This window comes from Camellia sinensis, chromosome 15 (genome assembly GCF_055761805.1).
Source record: "Camellia sinensis isolate YWXY chromosome 15, ASM5576180v1, whole genome shotgun sequence".
Classification (NCBI taxonomy): Eukaryota; Viridiplantae; Streptophyta; class Magnoliopsida; order Ericales; family Theaceae; genus Camellia; species Camellia sinensis.
Window position 1 is genome coordinate 121,153,743 of NC_138975.1, and position 13,129 is coordinate 121,166,871.

The window sequence follows — 13,129 nt, forward strand, 5'->3', positions numbered from 1 at the left end:
TATGTGTCAACTTTCGAAATTTGAATGAAGCATGCCCCAAGGATGACTTTCCGCTTCCTATTATGGAATTAATGATAAACTCCACTACCTGACACGAGGTGTTGTCCCTCATGGATGGGTGTTCAGGATACAACCAAATATGGATGGCACTTGAGGATGAAGAGTTAACTACATTTCGTTCCACAAAAGGCATCTATTATTATAAAGTGATGCCTTTCGAACTCAAGAATACTGGTGCCACCTATCAATGTGCCACGCAAAAGATCTTCAATGACATGCTCCATAAATTTGTTGAGTGCTATGTTGATGATTTGGTGGTCAAAACTAAGAAAAGAGAAAATCACCTAGAGGGCCTTTGTACAATCTTTAACTGGCTAAGAAGTATGACTTGAAAATGAATCCACTCAAATGCGCATTTGAAGTCACATCTTGAAAGTTCATCGGCTTTATTAGAGGCATTGAGGTTGATCAGTTCAAAATCAATACTACACAAAAGATGGCACCGCCAAAAAACCTGAAGGAACTTAGAAACCTCCAAGGTCACTTGGCATATATCCACAGATTCATTGCAAACTTGGCAGGCCCTTGTCAATTTTTCAGTCAACTGATAAAAAAGGAGGCTCCATTTGTTTGGGATCAGACATGTCAAAATGCTTTCAACAGTATTAAGAGATATTTTCTTCATCCACCAATATTAGAAGCTTCTATTCAGGGGAAACCATTGATATTTTACATTGCTGCTCAAGAAGAGTCTCTTGGAGTGATGCTGATCCAAAATAACAAAGAAAATAAAGAGCGAGCACTCTATTACTTGAGTCGTAGATTAACTGAAAATGAACTCAAGTACTTACCCATTAAGAAAATGTGTTTGACGCTTGTTTTTGCCTCTAAAAAATTGAGACATTATTTCCAAGCCCACACAGTGCATCTCATTACACGAGCCGACCCAATAAAGTATGTTATGTCTAAGCCCATCCTCTCAAGATGCTTAATGAGATGGTCTCTCCTCTTTAATGAATTTGAGATAATTTACGTGCCAAGAAAAACGGTGAAAATGCAGGCCCTTGCAAACTTTTTGGCCGACCATCCCATCCCTGGTGATTGGGAAATTTCTGAGGAATTCCCTGATGAAGATGTATTGTTCATAGAAGTCTTACAACCTTGGATGAAGTTCTTTGATGGGGCTGTCAGGAAGGAAAGGGCTGGAGCAGGTGTCATTTTTGTGTCACCCCAGAAGCACATTTTGCCTTACTCATTTATTCTTGGCTAAAATTGCTCAAACAATGTTGCTGAGTACAAGGCCTTGATCATTGGTTTACAAATGGAAACAGAGCTAAAAATTGTTGACCTAGATGTCTATAGGGATTCTAAGTTAATAATTAATCAGCTCCAGGGGGATTATGAAGTCAAGAAAGACAACTTCATCCCATATTTCCAGTATGCAACTCATATCATGGAAAAATTTGAGGGGGTGGTACTCAAACATGTTCCAAGGAAAGAGAATCTCATGGCTAATGCACTTGTCAATCTAGTAACTACATTGGCATTGTTAAAAGGTGAACAAGTTAGCGTCCCTGCATGCCAACGATGGGTATTGCCATAACTATTGGAATGTCACCTTGTAGAAACAAACGCAATTTTTGTACTAGCTATCGAAGTCGACAATTGGAGAATGCCAATTATAGACTACCTTGAACACGGGAAGCTCCCTGATGATTCTCACCATAGAACTGAAATAACACGCCAAGCTTCTCGATTCATCTATTACAAGGGAACTTTATTCTAATGATCATTTGAAGGAATTTTTCCTCGTTGCCTAGGGGATGATAAAGCTCAATAAGCCATAGAAGAAGCCCATTCCAAGATATGTGGAATGCATCAGTCTGGTCCTAAACTTCACTTTCGAGTAAAAATGATGGGTTACTATTGTCCTATGATGGTTAAAGATTGCTTAGACTACTTAAGAAAGTGTCAACCTTGCCAGTTTCATACAAACTTTATCCATCAACTACCAGAACCTTTACACGCGATAATTACTTCTTAGCCATTTGATGCATGGGGTCTAGATGTAGTTGGCCCATTGACTAAGTCTTCGGTAGGCCACTTATACATCCTGACCGCCAAATTACTTCTCCAAGTGGGCTGAAGCTGTCCCACTTAAAGAAGTCAAGAAAAAAAAACTATTATTGACTTCGTCAAATCTTATATTATTTATCGGTATGGTGTACCTCGCTACATCATCACCGATAATGGAAAGCCTTTCTACAACAGTCTAATGAACAAACTTTGTGAAAGGTTTGGATTTAAGCAATGCAATTCTTCACTGTACAATGCACCTACCAACAGACTGGCAAAGGCGTTTAACAAAAATTTGGTCAACTTATTGAAAAAGGTAGTTGCTAAATCAAAGCAGGATTGGCATGAAAGAATTGGAGAAGCACTCTGGGCATACCATACGACACATTGTGCCCCAACACAAGCCACCCCATACCCCCTTGTGTATGGTGTTGAAGCGGTTCTTCCTTTGGAACAACAGATTCCTTCATTACGGATAGCTATACAAGAAGGTCTCACTGATGATGAGAATGCGAAACTACGCCTTGCTAAGTTAGAAACATTGGATGAGAAGAGATTAGAAGCATAATAAAAACTTGAGTGTTACTAAGCTCAACTCTTCAGAGCTTTTAATGAGAAGGTTAGACCTCGGTCTTTTCAAGTTGGCGAATTGGTGTTGGCTATTTGTAGAGTCGCCAAAAACTGTAGACATACCCGAACGTCCCGGGGGGAATCCCCCGTTTTGTTCATTGGGCTCACTACGGTTCAGGACTCAATGTCACGGTCCTGTTTCTAATCTCGTAGAGTGCAATGCAAGACCGATGAATCATCAAAGAGTCCAAATCCGGCAAATCATTTTTGAAAACAGATCTTTTTGAAAGAAGTGTCAAACATGGACTGCTTTGCCAGATACAGAGTCGCCACCTAAATATTTATTTTGGGGGAATATAGGAAACCCTGACTCGTTGCCTAAGGCCACGTGTCCGTCATCACTAAAGTTGCCTCGGCTCGGGAACTTGGGTACGATTGGAGAAGGTCACTTCGTGAGCACCCCCACTCACCCGATCAAAGATTGGCCTCTACTAACCATTATATCGAGTTTTGAAAACATTATGTGTTCTTATTCCGGTTATTAGCCTAGAATTATTATGTGATGTGCACAGCATACAAGTATAGACTGGATCACCTGAATTGGAACAAAACATTTCATGTTTATTTTTTAAAGCGGTTTGCTACTCGCAAGTAGGCTTAAAATGCAGATTTTGCCATCCTTGGGTGGGCTTAGAAAACATGGTTTTGCCACTATCTAGTGGGCTTAAAACTCGCAATCAATGAATTGTTCCAATCCAAATAACCTAACCTTCACCCGCAGGCATTCAGGCAGATATATCACATAAGCACATAGCCTCATGGTAAGCATGCTATCATGGCAGTCACTCACACGCATGCAAGGATGCTAAAGCATAAACACTTACCGAGTACTCCAAGCCAAAACAGAAGCTGATTAGAAATCATGCATGAGTCCTAACTATGCTGAAATGCCTAATGCAACACATGCAAAATGCAACTACAGATAGGCTCGGCTATTCTAAAATGGCATGTGAAATGCAACAGATAACATGTATTCAACTTTGGAATTGAAATACGATGCAGTTAATATGATGCGCCGAGCCCGGTGCATGCAAGACAGATGAATGAATGCAAACATGCGAACATAAGTATGCTATTAAAACATGCCCTAATCTAACCATCATAAGCTGGTAAATAAAAGGGAGAAAGACGTGGGGTTGGAAGACATACATCACACGCACGCACACTTATTACAATTGTGCCCTCGCTCGGAGGGTCCGAATAAATAATACAGTCCGAATAAATAATTAACTACTTTAGCTAATTAAATATTACAAAAATCTAATTAATTAACAAGTTAACTAGGAGAGCGAATAAACTAGCATGCAAGCTATAAAATGGACTGCCTCAGCTCTTGTTCCGGATGATGAAATATGCATGCATGCTCGCGTCGCCTCGTTGAGAATTTCCTCACGATGCCCCAATTCGTCTCTGTTTGCAATTGATCCTGGAATGCTGTACCAAGCTCCAGAAAGGTTGTTGACTAGTTTTTGCTGTCGGTTTCCGGTTTGCTGCAACAGAGAGCAAGAAAGGGGCATGGCAAAGAATTTTCAACACATGTGCGCACGACCACTCTCCCCGTCATTGCACAAGCTCCAGGGAGTATAGTCCTCGATCCTCGTGCCATCAATCACGCATCTCGATGCATGATAGCCGAGGAGTCGAATTGCACGACTCAATATGAAAATGAATGCACATGTAAACACAACAAGGCCTAAACTCCATTATGGGTAATCCGGAGTGTCGGCGATCGGGAATTGAGACACGTTTCGTCACTTTGAGTACGAAACGTCCTTCGTTTCTCGTGTTTGGGCTAACTCCTATCCCAAACACAATGCAATATGCATGACATGCATGAATGCAACTCTAACATGCAACCTAGATGCAATGCCACTGAATAACGCAAACATGCAAAGGATGAAAATGCAAACATGCACCTAGCATATACAATGCTAACACTACATGGCATGCACAATGCTCATGAACTATGGCATACTCAATGCGACTAACAACCTAGCATACACAATGCGAGGAATGACATGGCATACACAACGCTAACAACATAACATGCACAACACATTGCAACATGGCATACACAATGCAAGATGGACTTAAACCAATATGAGTGGACCTCAGCCACACTCAAATCAGTGGCCATATGATGAAAATGAGGCAATCGAAATACATGCGAATATGCATGAATGCAAAGGACCGATCCTAAGGCACAACATGCAACTCTAACTAAGCATGGCAAAGGATGAAGTATGGCATGCAAACACACATTTTTCAGCTCTGAAACATAATGTATAATGGTCCCGAATCATGCAAATATGTCACACAATGCATGCAAGATGGCCCGGGTACCGAAACTAGTGAAGCGGGTTACACTAGAGGTACACAAAGCAATGCACCAATGGCAAAACCAACCCCAAACAGACCCTAGGCAGGTCTGAAACAGTGGGGAAATGGCCTAAAATGATGGCTCGGAATGCAAAGAAATGGAGCTCATTCAATGGTCAGTAAATGAGGCATACAAGCTCGACTCTCACACGCATTTAAAGAGTACAAAACAAGGGAATATGGCATTCACATAAGCTCTGAAATATGATGTATAGTGGCCCCAAAACAAGAAAACATCTCAGTATATGCATGTAGTGGACCTCAAAACTCAAAGTTAAGCATGGACATTGAACTACAAGCATGAAAAACAAGCATCATTCGACCATGAGACCCAAAAACAAAGCTAAGTCAGTCCAAAATATGCACAAAATCAGTTTAAGGCATGGCCAAAAAGTGCTAAAATCAAGGGTCAACAAAGTATGCAAAGAAAGCTAGTGAACCATGAGTTGTACTACAACTATATGAAGCATATGAGAGCTCACCAAACCAACCAAAAACAGAAGTATGCCATGCCAAAATATGCCAAAAACCCACTGAAACTCAGTCAATGCATGCAAGAATGATAGGCTTCTTTGGAAGGCCATGCAAGGGGTTATTCTACACATGTATGATAGACACACAAAATGGGAAAACCACCTCTGGAAAGAGGTTATGATGGTCCTAAAACTAGGGCTGCAAATGAACCGAGCCGAGCCGAGCCGAGCTTTGCTGAGCTCGAGCTCGGCTCGTTTACTTATCGAGCTCGTTTATTGAGCTCGAGCTCGGCTCGATAAGGAACTGGGCTCGAGCTCGGCTCGTTAATTTTAATAAAACTCGAGCTTGGCTCGGCTCGGCTCGATAAATTTTTTTTAATATTATTTATATTATTTAAATATTAAATAAAAAATATTATTTATATTATTTAATATATAAAAAATGTATTTATATTATTATTTTTATATATATTTATATATTTATAATATATAAATAATGTATTTATATATATTTATATATTATTTAATATATAAATAATATATTTATTATATAATTTAAATAAAGATAAACGAGCCGAGCCTAACGAGCCGAACACATGCAAGCTCGAGCTCGGCTCATTTACTAAACGAGCCGAGCCGAGCCCTTAACGAGTTGAGCCGAGCCGAGCTTGTTCATGAACAGCTCGGTTCATTTGCAGCCCTACCTAAAACCCACCAAAAAGGTCCTGAAATCAGTCTAGGAAGCATGCAAGTGAAAGCCCCTTTGAAAGGCCTTGAATGGGATTGTTCTACACATGCATAATAGACACTTTATATGGAAAAATGGGCTCTGGACAGAGCCTATGCAGACCTTAAAACTCACTAAATAGGGCCTGAAATATAGTTTTGAAACATGCAAGTAGGACCCCCTTTGGAAGGCCAACAAAGCTAGTAAAAAAATCAAGGGGTGAGCGGGTCACCCCTCTCTGATTTTAGGGCTCAAAAACACATGTTAGCCATTGAAATCCGCTGGATTTCAGTGGCTAAAAGGCCAAACCAAGGCCAACACAAATGCTCTAATGCATAGCCCTAAACATGAGGAAATGAAGCATGCAAAGGGGAAGACGACCCCAAACAGAAAAAAAAGTCTTAAACAAACATGTTTATAAGCTCAAAACAAAACTTTTTTCAGTTTATGACAAAGCCCAGAAATGCTTGCAAATAAGGATAAAGTATAGAGCAAAACAATGCTACAAAGAGGGAAATAGAGGCTCACCCTTGTAGAGAAGACCTCCAGCAACTTTTGGACCAAGATAGCAAACCTTCAACCTCTGAAAACCAGCTCCAAGGTGCTTGGATGGATGGTGGAAGGGTTAAGCTAAGGGTTGGTGTGCAAAGGGCCAAGAAAAATGGAGCTTTGGAGCTTGGATGTAGAGATATAGAGGGAGAGTGTATGTATGCCTTAAACCAGGTTCTAAACCCTTGCAATGGGAGAGGGGCTCTTCCTTTATAGAGGAGAAGCTTTAAAGCTTCTCAAAGAAGCTTAAAAGCTAGGCCAAACATCCTCCATACACGTGTATGGAGGATGCACCAAATGCCTCCCAGCTGGCACAGCTGGAACACACTCAGAGAGAGGAAAAAACAAATGGCTGGCCGACCAGTTCAGGTGGTCGGCCGACCATGCCCCCTGGTCGGCCGACCAGGTTCAAAAGGGTCAAGTTGAAAAGGTGGTCAACCTATCCATATTGGTGGTCTCCCAGGTGAATGCAACACAGTGGTGTTATGGGAGACCAGAAATTGTGGCCCAAAAGTAGGGGAGACCACTTACCTGTCAAGAAAAATCGGCCGACCAGGGAAAGGTGGTCTCCAAGAAGAAAAGGTGGTCTCCCACCCTTGTACCACCTTCCTAACAATGAAACTAGGGTCCATGCCAAAAATGGACCAAGACGGATGCAAAACGAAGGTTCGGGGGCCAAAACACGCGGCCGGAGGCCCCGAAAACAGGCTGTTAAGCATCGAAAGTGGCGTGCGACCACGAGAGGTGGTCTCCCGGGCCACAGTGTCCCTCTAAGGAGAGGAGACAAGGTGTGTGCCAAAAACCGGAGCGAACGGAGGTAGTTAAGTGGTCCCGAACTGAGGCACACGGCTAACGGCTCCGAAAATCGCAAATTGGTCTCCAAACAGGAAAAATGGCCTACGACCACGAAAGGTAGCCTACGGCCACTGAGAGATGGTCTACGAGACGTCTCCCTCTCTTCGGAAAGAGAAAACAGAGAAAACAGGACCTGGTTCGCAAACCGAGGCAAAGCATAAAAGAGTCCTGATGTTCGGAGGCAAGGCTCTCAGCCGAGACTCCGTGACCTCAGAACGAGCACAATATGCATCATCACTGAGAGCTCAATCAGTGACGTCTGAGTCTTAAGGTCGGTCAAAAATGGGGTGTCTACAGTTGCCCCTCTTTGACAGAACTCGGAAGTCATAAGTGATGGGAGTGAATGTCAAAGCCCAGAAACGACCCATTTTTGAAAAGGCCGAAGACTTAGACAAACAGGCGAGATAAACAAAGATGTGCCCGCAGGCATGCCTGCAGGCAGGGGGCAAAATGCAAAATGATATGCACCAAGCCGAATGTAACTCGTGATCATGCAGTGCAGCAAACTGTAATGAGGCAAATATTCACAATAAATGCAACAGTTTTAAGCAAGAATGCAAAGCAAAAACTACATTTCATGTAGTAAGAATGTAAGAGAATCACAATTCTCGCTACGTCTCACACGGAGAAGATACAATACCTGTGCGGTTCGTCTGGTCGTTCCAGCCTCAAATGAACCGTACATACAATATCGTGCCTGCAAAAGAGAGAAACTTAACAGGCACAACATAGTTAGCAACATATGTTCAACGTTATATCGAAACGTGGACGAATATGACGCCGATGGAAAAGTGCATAACAATGCAAGCGAAACGTGCGCGACAATGCAAGTTAAGCATGGATGTATGACAATACCAGTGAAACGTGCATAACAATGCGAGTGGTGTGCATAATAATGCAAGTGACGTGCATAACAATACAGGATAAGTGCGACTTTACAAGCATGCTTGGAACAGAACATCGAGCAAAGAAATGCAAGCTTCGACGAGGACGACTTAATCGCGATCTCCGGTTTACCTCCCGGAGGGGTCGCAACATACTCAAAAGGGATACATCTTGCTCTTGACGAGTAACAATGAAACATGCATCGAAAGTTGGAGTTGAAGTTCCCGCGGAGGGATTTCGCGACGAAAAGTGCACTTTTCTTGTACTTTCTCAGGTGCCGGGGACTCCGATCACTACCAAATTTTGCAGAGAGCTCAAAGAGACATTGGAGACCACCTTGGGAACACCACCGACCAGGTTTGGAGGCCACTGACCAGGTTTGGTGCAGGGGGTGGGCGGCCTACCAGAAAAGGTGGTCGGCCGACCACCTAGCCAGAATCAGGGGCAGTTTTGTCCTTTCACCCTTGTTTCTTTAAATACACATCACCAAACACTTTTTGGCTCACACCTTCAGATCCGAAATCATCTCCCCTTGCTTCCTAGACCACTTTCTCCCTTAGATCTACCCTCTATACACATTTTCCAACGCCCCACGCAAAGTTGTTTCACGAAATCTTTCAGTTTTCTTCACTTTGGACCGATTGAAATTTGATTTCGAAGCTTCTTTCTCCATTTTCACCACTTGGGGTAAGTTTGTCTCAATATTTGGAACATTTTCTTAGGAGTTTACTTTTGTTGACTTTTTCATTTCCCGAGAGTTGACTTTTGTTGACTTTTTCCAATTTTTGCTCATTTTGCTCCTTTTTGCAGATTTCTCGAAATGACAGGTCATTTTCCTCAGGGCGGAGGTCCTCCAGGTGTCGGGGGTGAGCCAGACATCATGTCTTTACCTCTGAGGATTCGGCCATTCATTCCCGAGAGGTATGACCCTTCGGCGCACATCCTTCCTCGGGCCGTTTTCTACCACTTCACTGACTTTGATAAGCAAGCACCTGTAGATCTATTACTGCGGAAGCCCGAGTCTCACCTCTCTTATCAGGCACGAGAGGTATGTACTTCACTTTTACATTTTCTGCAATGTGTTTTCCATTTTCCATGCATTTCATGCTTTTGCTATGTATTTTTTTATCTGCTCGTTCTGAACGCGTTCACACACCATACTTCTGCTTATTCTAGCACACAGCTCACAGCACAATATTTAGTTAAGTTGACACGTAACTCAAGCACTAGAATTTCTTAACACACAGGTCACACTTTGATGATGAACAGACAGCCCACTATTTGACGGCGAACTTACAGCTCACTATTTTTTGAAATCTGAACACACAGCCTAAACTTTGGTGTTGAACACACAGCTCACTGTTTTTGAAGTCTGAACACACAGCTCAAACACTTGACTTTCTGAACACGTAGCCTAAACTTTGATGTTGAACACACAGCTCACACTTTGATGATGAACACACAGCCTACTGTTTTTGAAGCCTGAACACACAGCTTAAACACTTGACTTTCTGAACACGCAGCCCAAACTTTGAGATGAACACACAGCCCACTGTTTTTGAAGTCTGAACACACAGCTCCAACGCTTGACTTTCTGAACACGCAGCCTAAATTTTGAGGTGAACACACAACACACACTGATTGAGAGCTGAACACGCAGCTCACTATCTTTGAAGTCTGAACACGCAACCCGAATTTTGAGGTGAACACACAGCACACACTAGTTGAGAGTTGAACACGCAACTCACTGTCTTTGAAGTCTGAACACGCAGTCCGAATTTTGAGGTGAACACACAGCACACACTGGTTGAGAGTTGAACACATAGCTCACTGTCTTTGAAGTCTGAACACGCAGTCCGAGTTTTGAGGTGAACACACAACTCGAACTCTGAGACGGACACATAGCCCACTGTTTTGAAATTTGAACACGCAGCTCATGGCATTGTATCTGATTTAATTTGCACACAGCTCATATACTTTATTTTGAAACTGAATACATGTGTTCATTCTGAATGCAGGTATCTTCTCGTATTACACGAGGATATGGATCGATCATCGCCAGGGAGTGGTACGCGGAGCTCCCAGAGGCCGTTCGCGATCTGGTTGACCAGGCAGGGTTCGGACCCTTCTGCATGGGGATATCCCGTTATCCAGCGAGCAGGACCCTGATGGGCGCCCTCGTAGAGAGATGGTGGGACACCACCAACTCCTTCCATTTCTTAGTTACCGGGGACATGACAATGACCCCATTCGACTTTGCCGTGCTGACGGGCCTTGACTAGGGAGGCTGGCCGATTCCCTATGACGCAGACATGGGCGAGTGGGAGATAGCTTGAATTTATCTGTTGGGAGCTCACCCACCGGTTGACAGATCTTCGGGCCGAGTCCGGTACACTTGGTTTGCCACACAGTTGAGGAGGACTGAGCCTGAGACTCCCGGGGAGATTGCACAGTACACTCGGGGATTTTTGATGTTCCTTTTCGGGACCACTCTGTTCTCCGATAGGGGGAACACCATTGGACTTTATCTGCTGAGTGCTCTGGTAGACCTGTCATAGGTCAGCCAGTATGACTGGAGTGGCGCCGGCTTAGCTACCCTCTACTACTACATAAGTGCGACCTCCCGCGGACGGGGAAACATAGTTGGCGGCTATTGGAGAGCTTGAGAGGTACTTTCTGCCCTCTTGATTTACATTTCTGCTTTTCGTTATCTGTACACTGCACACACGACACTCTTTACATTCTATACTCTGCATTCCACTCTCAGCATTCTGTATTCTCTGTACATTCTGTATTCATATTCTGCACTCAGCATTCTGTATTCTGATGGCTATTGCCCTATTTTCCACAGCTATGGGTTTTCGCGTACTTTCCGACGCTAGCCCCGGAGCTTGAGGTGGAGGCGCCTCTCATGATTCCTTACTCGTTTGTCTTTGAGGGCCAGTACCGACCGAGGGCTCGGGAGACCCTGCCCTACCTGCGACAGTATTTTGACACGGTGCGGGTGACCGAGGTACTTCAGAACTCTCAGTTCTTCATGTTTTCATTTTTGATTCATCTTGCACATTTACGATTTCTAATCGGCTTATGCATTGGTTATCCGCAGATCACATGGCAACATTAGGCGATCTTGGGTGGAGACACCTGATTTCAGTTTGCTGGAGGATGGGCTGCTTCTCGATACTGGATCCTATTTGAGGGGCCCGTTGGTAGGGCTTGGTTTCTGGGGGACCGCTTCATGCGCCAGACTATGGGCATCCCCGAGCAGAGTGTCCCCTCAGCACCTCCGAACGATATGAGGTCTACTGAGAGACTCATTCCCCAGGAGGTTGATAGCGCGATGTTGGGTATCGACGTACTTTTACACTTGGAGGAAGGGGAGTACGCGACTTACCGTCATACATACTTGATGCCTCCATTGACAGGTGTCCGTACTCCCACGAGGAGGTCTGTTGGCATGCCCTCATCGAGCTGGGCCCGGGCTGCAGATATTCCTTCAACCAGTAGGGCCGGCACATCGAGAGGTGGGGCTGGACTGGTCCCCTCGATTCCCTCGACTTATCATCACGCCGGATGGCCAGATATCCCGACTGAGTTGACAGGATGGCGATACGGGACTTCCTACCCGATTCCATTGGAGCCTCCGTTGCCTGGTCACCGATATGTCAGAGACCCTAACTCACCACGGGTATGCTTTACAGTTTTTGATTTACCACTCAAATATTTGGACATTCATTCATTTACTGATAACTTGCACTTGCATTGCAGCCTCCCATGGAGTATATGGATGGGATGCTCGGATTGGTGGCCTCGCTCGAAGGCATGGTCCTGTAGAGAGAGACGCAGTTATCCATCATTGGTGTCCCGGTACTCTTTAATTTTCTTGCATTTATCATACTTCTGATGACATGCTGAACTTGAACATTTCACTGTATTGATTGACTGTATGTGTAGAGCACATCTGACACACACCACATTCATGTACTATATCTGTATGCATCCACTCCATGTAGTTTTCTTGCATCTGCATCTGATATACATACTGGCTAATGTACTTGAATTGTCCTCTTCCTTTTCAGATGCCTCCGCTACATATTGGGCCACATGCCGGGCCATCTAGGCCTTCTCGGGAAGCTGGGAGAGGAGACTCGTCTCGCAGACGAGGCAGGCGCAGAGCACCTGTCATAGAGGAGGAGTCCAGCGAGGAGGAGGAGTCTATGCATCCTCAATCAGAGACATCTGCAGGCAGAGAGAATGACTCTGAGTCCGGTTCTGAGGGTGGAGGTGATGCCGAGGAGGGTTCCGAGGACAGCAGCTCCGATTCAGATGGTGGTGCTGGTGGAGATGGTGTAGGGACTTCTCAGCCAAAGAGGACGAAGAGGGCCTCTTATTCTTGCACTTGAGAGCACTGATGCAGATGTTCCTGCTTTATTTACCCTTTTTTACTAGTAGTTGTAGCATATTGTACATTCTTAGGCAGTTTTATTTTCTGTAAAACTTGTACCCTTGTTGTAAAATGTTGTAACAAAGGAAGCATGATGGAATGAAACGGCTT

General features: G+C 44.1%; 1 protein-coding gene across 1 annotated transcript; it reads left to right on the top strand.

The window, feature by feature from the left end:
- The first annotated feature begins 1,321 nt into the window (after nucleotides 1–1,321).
- On the top strand, nucleotides 1,322–2,644 carry LOC145813252 (uncharacterized). The gene is made up of 2 exons (XM_082908535.1): nucleotides 1,322–1,564; nucleotides 2,393–2,644. The coding sequence occupies exons 1-2, from the start codon at nucleotides 1,322–1,324 to the stop codon at nucleotides 2,642–2,644; spliced, it is 495 nt and encodes a 164-aa protein (XP_082764661.1).
- The last annotated feature ends 10,485 nt before the right edge of the window (nucleotides 2,645–13,129 follow it).

Excerpts from the sequence above, each read along its gene's own strand:
- LOC145813252 (XM_082908535.1), top strand. The coding sequence starts at position 1,322 with ATGGAAACAGAGCTAAAAATTGTTGACCTAGATGTCTATAGGGATTCT. Across the intron at positions 1,565-2,392 it reads CATTGTTAAAAGGTGAACAA|GTAGTTGCTAAATCAAAGCA; the intron begins GTTAGCGTCCCT and ends TTATTGAAAAAG.